The sequence below is a fragment of the Microchirus variegatus genome (assembly GCF_963457635.1).
Source record: "Microchirus variegatus genome assembly, chromosome: 6".
In the NCBI taxonomy this organism is placed as follows: Eukaryota; Metazoa; Chordata; class Actinopteri; order Pleuronectiformes; family Soleidae; genus Microchirus; species Microchirus variegatus.
The window spans coordinates 11,931,918-11,950,713 of NC_139807.1; the positions used below are offsets into that span (position 1 = coordinate 11,931,918).

Consider the following 18,796-nt stretch of genomic DNA (forward strand, 5'->3'; position numbering starts at 1 on the left):
ATGGATCCACACACTGGCAACTCTGCGTCCGCGGTCGGTCCCAAGAAGGACAAGAAATCAAAGAAGAACTACAAAGAAGAGGATGGAGACGGGAAAAAGAAATTTGTAAGTACCCCTTCAAATTCAATTTGGCACACCGACTGATCTGATCTGGTCTGGTTACGTCGGCGTCGCTGGTTTTAAACCGAATTTAACATATGACAACATTTTCTTCCGCTTATGTTGCAAGTGAAGTAACACTGCCATTATATCTGCAATTACTTTCACCACCTGAAGCTGTGCACCAGCTGTCAACACAGCCCCTAAATGACACGGAAAGATTTTACGATGAAGTACACAGTAAGTGTCGGGATATGAGGAAGTAGCTGGCCCCTCCACCTTGGGAGACTGGTACTGAACACATAAACCTTAAAGTTGTGCAGTTCTGACAATCTGCAGCAAGTCAACATATGATCTGGATGTTTTATTGTTTATAACATTAAACAAAGTTAAGCCAAAGATAACAATTAATTGGCCATACTGAAGTATTGTTACCTTTTTAAATACAGATCATGGCTGAATGCGTTTTGATTCACATTTAAAAGAAAAACAAATTACCAGGCAAACTTTCTTTGGTAAGGTGTGGCTTTGACAACATGGGTTTTCCCAAGATGACTTAATTACAGTGACATGTTGTGTCAGCATGTGTGATTCAGTGTGGGGTCATGATGAGAGTCACCAGTAGCCAGGGCAAACTGTTGTGTAATGTAACCCATGTCTAGCAACAGGTGAAAACTGATATACGCACACAGACAAATGGTATCCATAGAGGATGCTCAGAAGACACATCTAGTCACATAGTAAACAGCTCCACCACACACATGCACACATAAATTAATACACTCTCACCTTTAAGTGAGTTCTTACACTTAATTAGTCCCAGTCAGCAGTCCTCTCCTATGAGCCACCAATATGTTTTGATATTTTGATACCCTATATATAATAGTTTAGCAAAATCCAGTTCTGAAATTTAAATTTAACTAGTACCACCTGCCAGACATGAGCCCAGTTAGACATACGATGTGCGTATAGTGTTGGTCTTTATTAAAGGCATTTTTCTGCAAACATTGCATCTATACAAGCAGTCAACTTGTAAGAACACTGTACTGCCTTATAATAGCAGTGTTGAGTAAATGTAAGTCATCTACAGGGAGCATTGCACAATATCCCTAGATAATAGTGAGTGTGCAAGCCTGTTTTCATTGAGAGTTGTCTGAAAGTGTGTTTGTGTGTGTTAGCATGTTTAACATTATGTTGAATATTCTGGCAGGAGTTTTATAACACTATGGTCAGAGTTCAGTCAGAGGCGAGAGGGTGTAGATATGTGGTGTTGCGTACTGGATCATGACCTCATTGCTATCTGTGACTTCATTGCTCTCTGCCTCATTTCAGACATACCATCAATGATGTGTCACTTACATTTGTTTTGTCTTCACTTATCTTACTCTCTAGTGGTTCAAGCTACACTGTCGCTCAGTTATACACCTTTTTGTCATCAATCTTTCTAGACACAAGACACATATTTTTATTTTGCCAAAATAAGTGTAATTCTGCTCCATCTTCAACCCTTGAAATATTAACTGCATCTATATAATCCTGAAAAACAAAACCACACAATCCCTTAAATTAAAGAAACTGAACATTTGGAATGGTCTGTTGGGGATTAAGATTGTCTTTTAAATCAATTTTTGCTGTTCAGTCGGAATATTTGATGATTCTTCCCTTTTTCCTTTTTTCTTTCTAGACTCTCAGGCAATTTTATTTAACAACCATTTTGAACATGTTAGGTGGGGCATTAAGACTGACATATGGTAACAGCCTAACCATACTGAAGTATTATTGCTTTGAGTTTATCATCTCTGACCAGAAAGCAGAAGATAGATAGAATAGTTATGTTAACAGGAAATGTTTGGTGTGATTCCCAACTCCAGTCGCAGTCAGAATCAAAACAATATTATCATGGCACTGTTCCAATCCATAGACATGCTTACAAAGGAAGATGTATATAAGACAATCTGTCAGGCATTCATAACTAGTAAAGATGGTGGATAGTTGTTGTGCCCTGGGACACCAAAAGAGTTGAGGACAAGTTAAGGGGAGAGCATTTTTCTAGAACTCTACATCCTGAGAGGCGGCAGAGGTGGATCACTGCTATAGAACACACTAATTGAGCATAGTAGACTGAGCGATGGGAACCCACAGGGAACAAGGTCCACTTAACTCGAGATTCTGAGAAGACGGCAGAGGTGGATCACTGCCATAGAACGCACTTTAATTGAACATAGAAGACTGAGCAATGGGAACCCACAGGGAACAGTTTCCACTTGTGTAGTGTGATAACTTCTTATGAGAAACAGAATCCAACACTTAGTTGCTCTCATATCTTGTTTATTTAACATGCTTTTATTGCAATGTCAAAGTTTTCCCCAGAGTTCGATGAGAAATAGCTTATCAGAAAGTTGAAGGTGTCCGGATACTGCAGGTCTGGAATAATGGTTGTTTCCATATTTGTGCAAAGCACCACCGGGTAGATCTGCTTGATTCTGGAAAAAATAATAATCATGATTATATGGGTAAAAATTTAAATCACAATTATTTCAAAAGATTCCTCATTGACTTGAACTTTAAACAAAGTGAATTTATTGCATGTAAAAAAAGAAAAGTGGCTTTGAGCAAGAAAATGTGTGTCTTATGTAAAATTTTACCAAGGAATAAAATGAATAAATAAATAAAATGGTGCTGTATTGGCTTAAGAGTCTGATGGCTGCTGGGATGAAGGACTTCATGTAATGGTTAGTTTTGTGGTTCGAGCTATAAAACGCTGACCTGAAGGCATTCATTTAACTTCAGTGGACAGGGTGTGGTCACATTCGTCAATTATGTCGTTTGATCACATGCTCCTCCCAGAGAGAATTTAAAACTTTTTTGCTGGACTCGGATAATGTTGGAGCAGAGCTTCAGGCTCATCCTCTCCTTTACACTCAGCCTATTAAACCAACACATAAAAGAAAATGTTAAAATACTGTCTTTCAAAGACTGATAAAACATACACAGAATCCTGTTACACAAGTTATAAGAGTTTAGCTTCCTCAGTAGATGGGTGCTCTGTTGACCATGTTTAACAGTATTGTCTATGTTGGCATCCCATTTAAAGTGCACAGTGAACTCTGACAGGTTGAATCCAACATCGGTCCTGTTCATTTTAGCTGCATCTTAGGCTGCTACGATGGAGGTTCATAGAAACCGAGTCAAGTGAGACCGGAGTTGGAAAATATGCTCACTTTCCACATGCATGTTGTCATATTGATACATGATAATGGAAGTAATTTCATCAAACTCTGTTCCAACAGAATGAACAATTATGGTTTGTTTGTAAATTGTGACACACACAGTGTGCAATTACTCACTGTATATAAAACACTTGAATGCCTCATTTTATAGTGGGACTGTTGCGTATGAGCAACCCAAATTAAAGTCGTATCATTAGCTTCACAGATTACAGGCTTTAGTTTCATGATACAGAAAGTGTTGTAATATATCAATATACTGATTATTTGTCCAAACAAACTGTTGTTGCATTACTGGAAAACCAGCAGCAGTTTTCTGCTGAATTGCATGTGAAGTTGAATCTTGGGTTGGTGTTCAAGTAATTTTCAGACGGTGCTAGTGTTGATCTGCACAGGGCTGAAAAATGGCAAAGATTAGTGTACCATCCCTCAAGCATGAAATGTTGTGCCTGCATATGCTTTTGTGCAGCAGTGCATCTACTTCCTGGGGGAATCACCTCACCTCAGCAAATGCTTAACGCAGGATAATACCATGAATCAAACCAGACAGGTCTCAACTCTTACGTAGTATACTTTTTGTCACAGTATTTGACAGAAGTAGTCCGAGTTGAGTTGAAATAAAAAAAAAAAAGCTGCCATGATGTTCAGTACATCCCTGTTTATTAGCATAATCTGTTATAGTCCTCCAACACATATATTTGAATTAGGAGAACTGTACATTTAACTAAACATTGGAACATTTCTTGTTATGACAACCAATGTGACTTTGCATCATCCATTCCTAGATAGACTTAAGAGTTTTGCTTTATAGTAAAGGTAACCTTAAATTATTTCTGACGGACGGTATAGTATATTTTTTAATCAAGCTTGAAAAAATTATTGGAAAAAAAACATTGTAGTCAAATTGCAGATACACATAAAACACATCCTCTCTTCTGGCCATAGAATTATGCTTTCCATACCATCATTGCTGGCAGATGTTTGTGCTGTCATGCTTGTGTTAAAAAGGAAATGGCCAATTCTGTTTATCATTGTTTGTCAGATCTTCACCGTCACTAAGAGGGGTTGCTTCAACAGTTGTCAACTATTTGCAGGCTTTTTTACACATGCAGATTCAGTTTGATGCTATTCATTGCTACTTTAAACTTGGGGATGATACCAACACCCAGTACTAAGCAGGCTGAGGGGCTTAATTTTGAAAAAAAATTGTTTTTTTTAAATTGAGCGCTGATGTTACTGGTGCTGTTAACGGTAGTGGACACAATCAGATTTGCTGTTCCAAATCCTGATGAGAGACCTGTGTTTGTCTCCGTGTCTGTGTAGGGGGCGGGGATAGCTGTCTGTCAGACACTACGCACACACAGAGGCAGTAGCTGCAGGATTCAAAGACAGGACCCACAGACAGTGGAGAAAGTTAAACATTAAATGTTCCAAAGTCTGGTTATATTTCACCAGAACTGCCTCACATGTAACAAGACTTTTGCTTTTGTTGGCTTTCCTGCTTAAATGATAGACGGTGGTCAGAAAGCACAGGGGAGATATTCATCCAGGACGGGAGCTGTCGCTGCTTCTGTTGGCTGACACTTTTACTTTTACAAGTGGGTGAAGAACATACGGGCGGACACTCAACTTGATCAGGAGGAATTTGGGCATTTATTTCTTCCAGCAAGCACAAAACATTTAATTTTCGTGCTTTCTTTGTCTTGGCTAAGCCTAGCTCGTAGCACATCTCCCGTGCCCCCCTTCACCTCATATTTGTTTTGGAAGTGGGAACCCACAATGAGTCAGTTCAATTATACAAACATGAGTTCATAGTAACGATTAGTTTGTTAAAATATTAGCTATCTGTTAATGAATTGTCTGAAATTGTTATACACATCCAAACCCCCACCCTCATACTCTTTCATTCTAGAAAAAACTAATTTGCTCTTGTGAATTACACTTGCAGTCAGAGAAATATGGTTTCCCTTTTCAGCAATACGACAATATGAAGCAACTTTGTGTTCAAACTACTCTAATCAACTGGGTGCCATTGTATACACAATGTTAACTGTTAAATTTTACTTCTCCTTCTTACTCTTTCTAGTTGCATATGTACATGTATATTTGTGTATACACACAAATACGTCTGGTTGTGCATTCAGTTATATTTTTTTCTCAAATTCTGTGGGCTGGGACAGGAAGTTGTGCAAAAATAGCAAACAGGATGCGTCTTTATTCGTCCCCATTATTGCTCAACGTTATCTCTCTTATTCACTTCTTTCCACCATTGTGTGAGGAGGTACCACTGGGCTACTTAATATGTTAACAGACATGCACACGGCCCTCACTCAGGACTAAACAGTCCTCGGTGATGTTAATATTAGGGCTGCCAGTAAAGATTGTTTTGGTAGCCGACTAATCGGCCAATTTATTTTTTTTGATGAGTCACAATTATTTCTTTTTATTCAGAATGAACACCACTAATGTTATTAATACAATTAAAAGATAGACAGCTGCTTGTGTAATTCACTGCACTTGACATGTTGGCAAACATGACTTATTAAACGGCTTAGTTGAATACTTGATGGCAATTGGCCAAAAGTTACTGTCAGTGGCCTGTTATTTCTGTATAACAGACCGTTAAGTGTAAATGGACTATTGCTAGGGATGAGTCACACTGAGTGCCTCGTATGTATTAGTTGCTTATGTCGACGAATGGCTGCAGCCCCAGTTAATATCTACAGCAGTTAGTCATTGATCCTTGTGGACATGTTTGAAACATTCCAGCAGTTAGTGATGGGTCGCGCTATGATAGTCATAGTAGTCACTATGATCCTGAGTAAATAATTTCACCAGCAGAGTGTTTCAAATGAAATCTTTCAGATACATTAAGAAATTTAATCACAATCACCCTAATGTAAAAGGGTTGTTAAATCTCAGGAGCAGGGGACAATGTAAGATTAATTTAACAGTGTTATAAAAGGCAAATGCAAGGTTATACTCCCTGAGGTGTTTCCCACTTTTACACAGATAAATTTCATAGGCAGTGGTATGAGGGGGCCTTTCCAACGTATGTAAGTATTCATCCCGTCTTTCACCAACCTGCAGAGAATTGCATAGGCCTGCATGTGATGCTCACTGATATTAATATTCTTGACCAAGCATGTTATTTAAGTTGTGTATGGGGGGGCCTTAGTCAGGATTACTTGGTCACTCCTCCTCTGGGACTCTCCTTAGTGTCCCCCTGACAGATTAGAGCTAATCTCAGAACACTGTGTATCTCAACACGGCGACTGTAAAAAGCATGAGCCCATGTGCTTCTCTAATTGCTGAGTGGGTGGAGGACAGCAGCTCCTCTGTTATTAGGAATAGAGTAATAATTGGGAGATCTGTTTTTTTTTTCATCTGGATGTGCTACTTTTGTAGGTTTAATGTTCCCAAAAACATACTGTTTTTCTCATTCTGTATGAACCTGCTGCATCTATTTTCACCATGTCTGAGCCTTGAGTTTCTTTTATTGTTTCATAAGGTAGCTTGACACTCGACACACAATAGCTTCAGCATTAGCTTTACGTACAGGCAAAGTTATTCTCATTGTTAACTTGTGGTGACTTTTAATTCTACCTCCTTGCAGTAGAATTTGCTTTGAGTACCTGCATGTCCTCAATTAACTTTGCTAACAAAGTAAACAAACAAAATTGGCATGTTTGCAGTTCAAACCCCATGAAAGCTAGCAGACTTTTTTTTTTTTTACTACGAGGAAGCAATTGAAGCTATTATTATTATTAATATGACGAAATAGCATATAAAATAAAATATATTCCTCCTGAGCCATGTAAAAATTGGGATCAAATGCAGTGAAGCTGTTATTAGGGTCTAACCCTTCATTGGCCCAGAAAGCATTTGGTGTATACAATTGAAGAAAAATTAGCCTACTGCCCCCAGCATTTCCTGTAGTGCATTGCACTTATTGAATGTGGTTTGCTTGAGGTAGTTTTTTCTAATTGAACAGGTTAAAGATACATCAATACAATTCTGCAACATAGAATTTTAATAATCAAGTCGTTGATTATCGTCACCCTGCTAAAATAATCGGCGAACAAATTTTTTCAAGTTTTTTAGGAAACACAAAAAACTTCAAACACTTGACATAGGCCATTATCACAGGCCATTATCTTAAAGGGGTAAAACACATGAGCTGATCAACTGAGGATGTAGGCGATTTTACCATAGGTGGCCGTCGTCATGAGGAGATGATTTAGGCAAAATTCAATTTTGACACAAAATGACGGGCAATTATTTTAACAGTGTGACGTTATGTCAGTTGTTGCAACGCTAATAAACAGTGTTGGGTAAATTACCATCTATTTAGTGATGGAAAGAAACACCAGGCCATGTGAAACATGGGTCAAATAGTAATTTTGGTTAAAGACGTATAAGAAACATCCAGACTGTACACCTTAATCATGTCAGACCTGTGACCCTTGAGGTAGAAATCCATCTGTAATTCTTTTTATTCTCTATGTTTATTTCTTTTAAACTTGTATAACTAAGATAATCAGTTGCTATTGTGAGACTTGTATTATATCCATGTTACCCAGTGTTTCTTTTTTTGATCCGAATGAATATACACACACCACCCCTCTTTCTCTTGCCTTCTGAGGGTATAGTTGTGGGCTATTAGTGTTGGTGACTCAGAGGTTCCTCTTTTAAATATCGCTGGGTGTTGCTGTAAAACCCATTTGTAAAGTCCTACTCCTCTCCAAATTATAGGCTTGGCCAAGACTTGTTTTTAATCTTAACTCTCCCCATTTCTTTCCTAAATGCAGGTTTGTATTGGGGTGAGAAAATGCATTGTTATCCTCTCTTAAACATCTATGAGTAAATGCAGAAAACCTGTTGTCATCACTGATGTCGTGTAACAGTCAAACAGAACAAATGGAATTCAGAGTTTCCCATACAATGACTGTCACAAATTGATTAGAAATAAAAATAGACCAACTTGATTTGTTAAACTGTTAAAACAAACACAATGGATCTCAGCAGGTATTTATTTCTGCAGATCTCTCAGTGAACAGACTCATCAGAATCACAATATTGCTCCTGAATCCTGAGGCAGATTTGATTTAATGACGTTTGATTATTGTGATTGATGTGTTCCACCAGCAGTGATGTGCTGTTGCAAACACATCTTTTCCATCACCTGAAAAGGTACAGTATATATGACCCCACCAAGTGTATGTGAATGTGCACCCATGTTAGCTTGACTCCTCAAACACAGTCTTCACATTTGGTCCATACTAGTGTTTTGTCTGTCCTTAGCAGCACTAGCATAGAATAGCCTAGCAAAAGCCTAGCAATAGCCTAGCAATAACCTAGCAGTAGCAGCTAAAATAAATACAATCAACAGCACACTACAGTTTCTACAACATATCAGTCAGACGTATGTATTATGTCTTTGTGTATATGCATTTGAAGAGTATTAAAAACACCTTATGTAGCCGGTTTAGTGGGCTACCGTCTTTTGTGTATATTAATATAGTAATATAATATCATTAAGTAATATATGAAATAATAAGTAAAAAGGACTGCATTGTTCTAGGTGTGTGGTGTCAGGTACAGACCATGAAATATGATCTAGGAGGTTCAGTTAAGGAACTTCAAGTCTCAGAAACGTTTTTTTTTTTTCAAGGAACTAAAATGTTACTCTCGACCATTGCTGGTCAGTGCTTCAACCACAGTCTAATGATCAGGGGTATGCACTATGAAGCAAATTTAACTTTTTTTTTTATCGCCTGCCTTGACTTAATATTACATAGTACTCTAAATAACCAATATACTGTATGTTGTATGAAATTAAATGCTGGTTACTGTAATAATAAAACAAATTCGAAAGTAAAATGTAAACAATCGAGAAAGAGAACAATTGTTAATGTGTGATGAGCTGCAAACCTAAAAAGATCTATAGTACAGTGTCGATTATTTTTTTATAACAAAAATCAGAAGCTTAGTTTGGGTTTGTATTGTTTCTATCTTGTTCTAAATTGCAAGAATAACACTGAACAACTGAAGAAGTGTCTTGGATGAAAGGTGAAAGCCACAAACAACACCACTCAAGCAAATCCAGTTGCCCACAGCTAACTACTGAAGAAATAAAATGTAAGAACAAAAGCATCATCGTTGTCACATATTTTGTCATAATCATGATCGAACTGAAAATATTTATTTTGTATTAATTTAATGAGATAAATTCTCCTGTTTGTTAGAAAGTTGTTAGTCCTGTTTTAAATCCACAGTAGACAAATGGAATGTCTGGAACAGTAAAACTATTTACTCATCAATAGAAATATCTGAAGCTCTATTATTTCTCACCTTTTTCCTTTGCTTGTGAAGGGGTCCTGCTGCAATTGATTGGTGTGTACTTTAGAGCTTTAGAAAGGTTCCCAAAGCTGAAGCTGCCCTGTAGATTGTCAACACAAGTTACTATGGTGATTTACCGCAATAAGAAATTAACCAGCTTCCCAGGATCACAAACCCACGGTTATACCTCAAGATATTTTGATAAATCTAAATTCTGCCTCATAGTGTATGCCTATTGGGAGATGAGACAAATTAGTGTGTTGACATGTGTCTGGTGGGGCGTGTGATTGCCTTGTAAACATACACATTACTTGCTCACACCTGATGCAAAGCGAGCAGGTGTGCCTGTCTACTGAGGTGTTGCAGATAAATTCTGTGAGCAGTGCATAGTGAAAGATGAATCTGCTGGTTTTATTTGTTTTCTGTTTGCTTGCAGAAGATAGTATTACTTAATGGATTTTTGGAAGGTAGGGGTAGAGAGAGGGAGAGGGGGTGAGAGATAAAAAGAGAGAGGGTGAGAGAATGGCAGCTGTGCACACTTCAGACTGTCATAGTCTGTGTAATTAATGGAAAACACTGCTTCAGTTGAATGAAATAAGCATGAAACAACAATGAACATACCAATGAAATGTAGACTATTAATGAAAGGAGATTTTACAAGTTATAGCAGAAATTAACTCTCAAAAATATGTTGCTTGTCCGTTCTCCAAAGTGTCCTTAAAGTTTTTAAAATACTACCCCTGGACCATATGCCAAAACGATGACAGTATTATATAGAGAGCTGACAACTTCAGAAAAGAGATGATATGATATCTAGTGTTGAAGCACTTGTTTGAAACACCAGGTTAAAAGCTAGTTGCATCACTGTATACCTACATATGTATTCAAACTGTTATGGGTTTTAAGCGATGTGTTAGATCAATTGCGGTTTTTAATCCTTGTACTATAGTGTATGCACTGATCAGATAATGATATGAGATATTGATTCATTAGTAGGGGTGTCACGATCTCGATTGTAAATTGAACATTGATCGAAACGACGTGACAATCTTGACCTTCGAAAGCAAAGGTGGAATTGAGGATTTAACCATGCCCCCAGTGTGATGGCCTGCAGGCATGCCAGAGGGGAAAAAACAGTGTTGTGGTTGTAGCCATTGTAGCAAGGCACGTTACTGAACTCGAACCCCTTCCGACTTCTCTGAAAATCATTGGTTCTGTGCATGTACCATAGCACGGGACATCTCTGCACCAGGCATAATAAGGACGTAGACGTAGATTTAGATTAATGAAACGATTGTTACGCATTTTTCATTGTACTGTATGTTTAGATTTAAAGTTTGTCTAATAAGTTGGAGAACACTGGAGACAGAAATAGAGTTGTGAAGAGAGACCTGACAACAGTGGCCTCCCTTGTTTTAAGTGGCGGTGGGTGGGGGTGGTTAGGTTTTGAATCTCCATTAACAGTAGCTCAAGGACTGGGTGCAGTCATGCAGCAAACATGCTCCACTTGGAGCGGCATACAATCAAAATAATTCTCACACACAGACAGTGCACTCAAATGGACCTTGAATCAGTAGGTCAGTGAGGCATGTAGGAGCATTATAACTACATCTTAGGGAAGATGTGACATGAAAGAATTGGAAGTTGCGTAGAAGTAGAGACACTGGCCTTTGCTGTTTAAGAAGCTCTTTGTCAGAGTTGCTTTTTTGTCTTTGTCACAAGTGGAAGATTGAACGTTTTAACTGACTTGGCATGTGTGTGTGGTTCATTTTAACAGTCATGAAAATATAAGCAATTTCCTGGTTTGTCTGTTAACTGTAGGAAACTATTGAAATGATTATGGGTGTGTCTGCCTAAGTACTGCTTCCCCTTGTGTGATACAATATATTGCCATGGTAAGACCAAAAGCAATATCAACGTAATGTGCTTTTGATGATGACACACGCACCACCTAAATCTGTCTGCCATACCTATTCCCTTAATATTAGTAACCACAAATGTTTGGAAAATAGCAAAATACAGAGCAAACTAGGAGTCCACTCACTACATGCCCTGCTGGTCATTTATTGTTTGTGCCATGTAAAGTCTTGACTTCACATTGTGGAGGAATATTTAATAAATGCCATGTCATCTGACGTGGACAGAGCTGTCCTAAAAAAAGTACATTAAAATAACAACATTGAAGTGGTCATTACAGGACATTAATTGATTAGTTGGTTACTAATGATAAAGTAATGCAGCATTAATCATCATCACACCCTCTCCCTTTTGTTAGCATCCATAGTACAATGTGGCCAGTATGTAGAATCTGTATCCAACTGTAATAGGAGGAAATCTGTGTGAATGCACCACTCGGTCTAACCACCTCCTTTTTTTTATGAATCTGCTCATTTAACGGCAGCAAGTGCTTAAGGAGCTTTCCGAATTAAAATCAACACATGTTGTGGGGTTTGCTGTTTGGTCAAATTTAGAGAAAAAAACACCAGAGCCATCATAGAGAAAGCCTGAAAATTGGTCAATTTGGTCTCTAAAATGTCTCATCACAGTCTCCTAGATCCCAAGTAAATGTCTTCACATGGCTCATCTTTTCTAACCAATGTAAAGCAATAACAATAAGCATTCACTATCAACTACGGTAGTGCAAATATCTTTTTTGAAGGAGTGTCATCTAACTAGGAGTAATTCAATACATCGTTTTGGATTGTTTTCTTATTGTGATTCACATTTGATTAAAAAACTCTTAAACTCGGCTGTATCATACAGTCTTTTGTATGATTAGCATCCTGACGATGTTTGTTCATGAATGTTATAGAGGCTACTGTACTCATTTTTGGGGCTCACTGTTGCTTTTTACAGTTCCCCTCACACTTAAAGATCATATATAAGACTTCTAGTTAAATTGACCTCTTCAGTGACAAACCTGTGTCAAACACTGCTATGAGCTTTGTCGATGAGCTTATATCCTCGACTCTAGTAGTGATTTGAAAAGTGAAACCATACCAGCTATCAATATCCATTTTGTGGGATATATACCACCACAACACTTGTATCTACTTCTGTTGTGTGTGCTGCACGGATTCATAGTATGTTATTTAATGGCAGCTGTGTAAGTGGAACCATCCCTCTCATGACTGCTGTCCCTGCAATCAGTGCCTTTTATCCTGTCCCCTTATGTTTGTTGCTCTTTTTTTAACTCTTACTCTGAATGTCTAATTAACTTTTCCAGGTTAGGCAGTTGTTGTTACTGGCTTGCCTATCCTGGTGTAGATTTATGAGCACCCCATTACAAGGGCACTGGATATTAATAAGAACATTCAGACTGATGCCAAATCCATGCACTTATTGTTATCTAAAATACATACTGCATAATATAGTCTTGGAATTGCACGCTTGGAATAAGCCATACACTTTTTTCACTCAAATCTGGTTAGATGGTTACTAACCCATTTTCCAGTGGGGTGACAAAGTAACAAGATATATTATTATCGCTTTACACTTTGCCTCCCAAGCGTCTCTGTCTCTTGTCTGACTTCGTTGAAAATAAACCTACAGAAGAAACTCCGGTACCAGAGTAGTAGCCGGGCAAAGAAGCGCCGGTAAAACTTCAAAGGCAACTTCAGCACCCGCAGGCAAAACCACAGCGAATTATGGTTATGTGTTGTCTGTGGTCTGAGTTGGTGTCTCAAGTAACATAAAATATAGTTGTGCAATTAAAAACTGGATTATATGGCCTACTTTATAAATGTGATTCCATTCTACATCCACATGCATGTTTGTAATTTAGATCGTTTCACAACATTGCAAACATTGCAAACTTGTTCAGTTTGCAATTAATGGAAGTAAACCAGTCCTAGAAGTGTCGCACAGAAACAGGCAGTAGCACCCCAATTTACTTCCACATAAAAAAAAGGGAAAAAAAAAGTTTTATGCAAATGATCCTCTTGTAGTTTGTTGATATGGTCCGTGCCAAAAGACGCAGAGTGTAAATACAAGGAAATGGTTCAGTTCAAATACAAGGCCCCATTGTTATTAAGAAATACCTTTTGTCGTCGTGCTTGGATTTTGGTCCATAGTGCTTTGTTTTTTCTTTGTGACACTTCATCATTATCACTCAATATATTTTTATTAAATTTTTTGTGGGTTGAGACTTCACACACCGCTCATGCCTGCAGGAGCATTATTTGGTGTAGTCTGTCATCTAGTGGCCAACAACTGGTAGAGCAATTTTTATAGTGTAATTTTTTTTTCTCTGTACAATATTGTTAGTACCTTTTTGATCGTATGTTGACTGTTGATAATCACTTATCTGTATTTACACTCTTGTAAATGTCCCACTTGACTCAAAATAGAATCTCTTTCATTTAGATGTATTTATCATCTCCAACTGTTACTGCTTAAATGAATGTACTACTACAAATTTATTTGCCATGATTTTCACTCTATCCTGTTGTGAATCACTTATGAAATTTTCCTGTCACAATGAATTCTTTCCAATTGATTTTTTTTCTCCCTCTATCTGACGTTTTTCTTAATGCTGCTTTTACCTCTTTTCTGATTTATTTCTTACCTTTATGTACCATATTTTTCCCTTTCATTCATCCTCTACAGAAACTCAAACGGCTGATTCCTGATGAGGTAGGTTTGTTACCACTTACCACGATCACCTGTGTGCTTAACTCCATCTGTTGGTGTGTTCTTTAATAAATAACCTCACCATTATTCATTTAATGTAAGGTCTCTGTCTGTGTCAAACCCTAATCCATCATAACACGTGGCATTAAGTATCTGTGTTTTGTTCTGTGTTGTACTCACGTTGGATGTGCAGAAAAATGCACAATGACATGAAAATCTTGGCACACGGACTAGTGATCCCTTTAAGTGTCTGCAACCAGAGACTTCAAGGGATCCATAGTTCACTGACCATTTTATTAATCTTAGAGGATCATTATGCCAATATGTGCCAAGGTTGCATGTACACCAGAGTTGATGTTCTTGTTGCCAAAAAAGAAACACACAACAAGAAATAATAAAAATGCAGTAAGTCTTGTCAGTGTACCACAGAGTCATTTCAAACCGTGGAAAGAAAATCAATGTTATTAAAATAGAGTAAAAATAAAGTCACATTTCTGCACCATCCTGTATCAAATGCATGTTGACTTTGTGTGGCATTGCTTGTCGGCAAAACCTTTTGAGGTGTGCAAACCCTAATCATCACCCTACATTATTGAAAGGTTTAGAAGTGGTAATGTACGGAAGCATAGAACTGCCAAGGGGGAGAAAACATATCTTTCTCTTTGTAATGCAGATGATCCTTATCCTTCACCTATGCACATGATCACTGCTGTAAAGTGCATGAAACTAATGAAATTAAGCTGTAAAACAAACTTGAACAGCGCTGATATTTCCCGCCTCTGTGGCAGTTCTGCACTTCCAGAGTAATATCACAAACCTAAGGGAGAAAAAATCCATGGGTAATTTATTATGGTTCAGTTATCGTATTAAGAGACTGATTGATTATGGGTTGCCACCTCATTTTTGAGACCTGTTGGGATATTTTTGCCCATTTGCTCTGATCTCTTTCATCTAATTTATCATGTTGTTTGCTTATCCAGTTGGAGCGTTTCACCAGCATGAGGATGAAGAAGGACAAGGAGAAACCTGGCCATACACAGGGACAGCGTCACTCTTCGGCTGCCAGCTATGAGATCAGTGCTCAGTCTGCCATTCTCCATGATCATTCTGATGAATATGTCCTGGAGCTCTTTGAACAGATGCTGGTGAGAAAGATGGCATCATAACGTTTTTGTGTGTGCGTGACCAAACTCACAAATACTTGATTAATAAAAGCATAATGTAACTTTTTAAGAATAAACATTATTATAATAGTTATTTTTTTGTTTGTCTGCTCCAACTATACTGTAGGTGTGTTTCAAGTCTTTCCAGTCCAAATGTCAGATTAAGATAACGGCAATGTTTGAAATATTGAATTGGAAGCATATTTACGAAATGCTGTATAATAGCAAAGCCAACCCACCTTTAACTGAGCCTCTATCGGCATCTTGCTGGTGCTTTAGCAAACGAAAAAGAAAAATATTTTAATAAAATGTTCTGTTAACCTCATCTCACAGTACTTTCGGTTTTCTTTTTCTCTCCCTCCCTCCTCCTGTCTCACTTTCTTCCAGGTGGATATGAATCTGAATGACGAGAAGCAGCAGCCTCTAAGAGAGAAAGACATCATGATCAAGCGAGAGATGGTGTCTCAGTACCTCCACACATCTAAAGCTGTCAGTATCAAAATACATGGTCAATATAGTTAAAGCTTCTGAATCTCACTGTATTTCGATCTTGACATCTCATATCATCCAGTGCCACATACAGTACAGTACAGTACACAGTGTTACATATGGACAGGATTGCTATTATTACCTCAAGAAAAAAAAAAAAGTTATAATGTTATCTTAGACTTGCTATTCATACAAATGTCTAGACGCTGGGCTTTTGACAACTTTGTTCAAGGATGGAAGCTTTTTTTTTCATTTAACTTTCATAACCAAATTAAATATGCTGGAAGCAAATAGCTCAAAGAACCAACAAAGCAGCGAAGCACAGATGGTTGGTAGCGCAGTTCATTTAACCGTGAAATATGCCTCTTAAGGTTCTACAAACGATACCCTTCAACTCTGTAAATGAGCATTTCAAATTAGCCTCGACTGTTCTGCTTTCCCCGTTGTTGTTGTTAAAAGAAAATTATGTACAACCTGTATAAAAACAAAGTTAATTTGTGTCTGTGTGCCTGTTGCATCTCTTTATTTTTGTTTATTAGGGCCAAAACCAGAAGGAGAGCTCCAAATCAGCCATGATGTACATCCAGGAGTTGAAGTCAGATTACAGAGACACGCAGCTTCTCAGCTGTCTGGAATCTCTACGAGTCTCACTCAACAACAACCCTGTCAGGTAATGAATGAAATTAAATGTAGTTGTATACATTTAACAAAAAACAAAGCAAACAAAGAAGAAAATCGAGTAAAATCAGAGGAATGACTGAATAATACATGGGTCGAATATTTGCTGCCAGGTTTATGTGCTGTTCAGATTACATTCAAGACTTTTTTTTTACAATTAATTTATCATTGTTCATGTTTACTTTTGATTATATACATAGTTCACCTGAGATAATTGAAATCATAGAGCATATGGGTCATCACTTTTTAATTGTTGAAATTAATTAGATTGTACAATGCCTATGGGTTAATGGTGTACGATAAAATCTGGGCGGAAAAACACAGTGAGCTAATCGTGTTATCCTGTCACTTCCAGTTGGGTGCAGAACTTTGGAGATGAGGGCCTGGCGCTGCTACTGAGTCTACTAAGAAGACTCCAGGAAGAGAAAGACGAGTATCCGTAAGTCACCAACACAACAGACTAGCTTGTGTTATTTTTAGCAGTGTGTTTGTAACATCTTTCTATCTATATGCTCTTTGTATCTTCAACTAGAATGATGGGAGTGAAATGCCAGCACGAGATAATACGATGTCTTAAAGCCTTTATGAACAACAAGGTAAGACCGATGACTGTTTCCTGACATACATCAAAATATGTAATTATTAACTCCTTTGTTTCCTTGTAGTGTAGCATTTCCTCCACTAGAGGGCGTCGTCATAATATTGAGATCAACCTTGATCTGCTCATTGCAATTAAATCATACACTGATTTTAGAATGTTTTGATCGCTTTGTGAAGTCAATATGTCCATATCTTATGTGGTGAAGAAGAGCTGCAAAATTCTGCACAGTTTTTATATGTTAAAATAGAACTTAAAGGTACAAAAACAGTATTATGAAATAAAACACACATGTTCTTATTTAACATATTTAAAATGAATCAATCAACATTTTATTCAAGGAGATAAGTCAATTATGTTCACTATATGCATGGATGTATTGGCCCGTATTGAATTTTTAAGCTATAGAAATCATGCTTACTATTGATGATAAGCATGTCATCTGTGCTCTCCATGTGTATGTTTAAGTGCTATTTTCAGATTGTTTCACCAATAAAATGGGATTTTTGTATTTGTCAGGACTTTCTCATTTTGCTTCCCTTTTGTCCCCTTTAGTATGGTCTAAAATCCATGCTGGAGTCAGATGAGGGAATTCCTCTGCTGGTCAGAGCCATCAACCCTACTGTGCCTCACATGATGGTGGATGCTGTCAAGCTGCTTTCTGCCATCTCCATTTTGGAACATCCTGAAAACCTGTAAGAACTCTTCTTACTGGCATGAACAATTCTCGATGGCAGGTTCTAATAATAGCTGCAAACTAAAGCAGCAGAATGCACCTTGTTGCATGATTCCTTTCCCCAATTAACATTCTTACAGTGACATTTATTTAACTGTCTATTTTTGCAGCCATGAACGTGTTTTGGAGGCCATGACAGAAGAAGCTGAGAAACGGGATATTGAGAGGTTTCAGCCTCTTCTTACTGGCATGAACAATCCCAACATTGCTCTTAAGGTATTTGCTTGACAAGTAGCACTAGTTGATGCTATCTATGTGAAAATACGCTCAGCTGACAAATATGATGATGGTGATTATATAATGAATATTGTTGTCTCACCTAAATTGTTTGGTGTACCTTTCTGTAGGGTGGCTGCATGCAGCTAATCAATGCCCTGATCAGCCGAGGAGAAGAGTTGGACTTCAGGATCCATATTCGGTCGGAGCTGCTCAGACTGGGACTCAGAGACCTGCTGATGGTACATAAAACACCCTTATATTATATTTTTCCTCATAGTTACTCCAACATCACATATTTGCACAGCCTTGTTGTTCATGCCTGTCCCCCTCTTGTTGCCTCTGTTTTTCTGAATGGCTGAACACTTGTGTGCTGTTATAACTTTATCAACTATCCCTCTTCCCACATCCCATCCCTCTCCCTGCAGGAGGTTAGGACGATAGAAAATGAAGAGCTGAGGGTGCAACTTACGGTGTTTGACGAGCAGGCTGAAGATGACTCTGAGGACCTCAAAGTGCGCCTTGATGACATCCGCATTGAGATGGAATATCCTTCCACAGGGAGAAATTGTTCAGAAATTCAAGGTCTGCTCTGCCTTTTTAAAGTGAAAGGCAT

At 37.9% G+C, this 18,796-nt stretch overlaps 1 protein-coding gene across 1 annotated transcript in view; it reads left to right on the plus strand.

The window, feature by feature from the left end:
* The window catches only part of diaph1 (diaphanous related formin 1), a gene marked incomplete at both ends in the record, with an annotated part of 78,250 nt that continues 59,454 nt past the window's right edge, over positions 1-18,796 (plus strand). Inside the window, 11 exon segments of the mRNA XM_083891458.1 lie at positions 1-105; positions 14,277-14,303; positions 15,281-15,445; positions 15,851-15,952; positions 16,492-16,622; positions 16,986-17,069; positions 17,163-17,226; positions 17,784-17,923; positions 18,075-18,180; positions 18,312-18,422; positions 18,609-18,727. Coding sequence (XP_083747584.1) covers positions 1-105; positions 14,277-14,303; positions 15,281-15,445; positions 15,851-15,952; positions 16,492-16,622; positions 16,986-17,069; positions 17,163-17,226; positions 17,784-17,923; positions 18,075-18,180; positions 18,312-18,422; positions 18,609-18,727 — 1,154 coding nt within the window.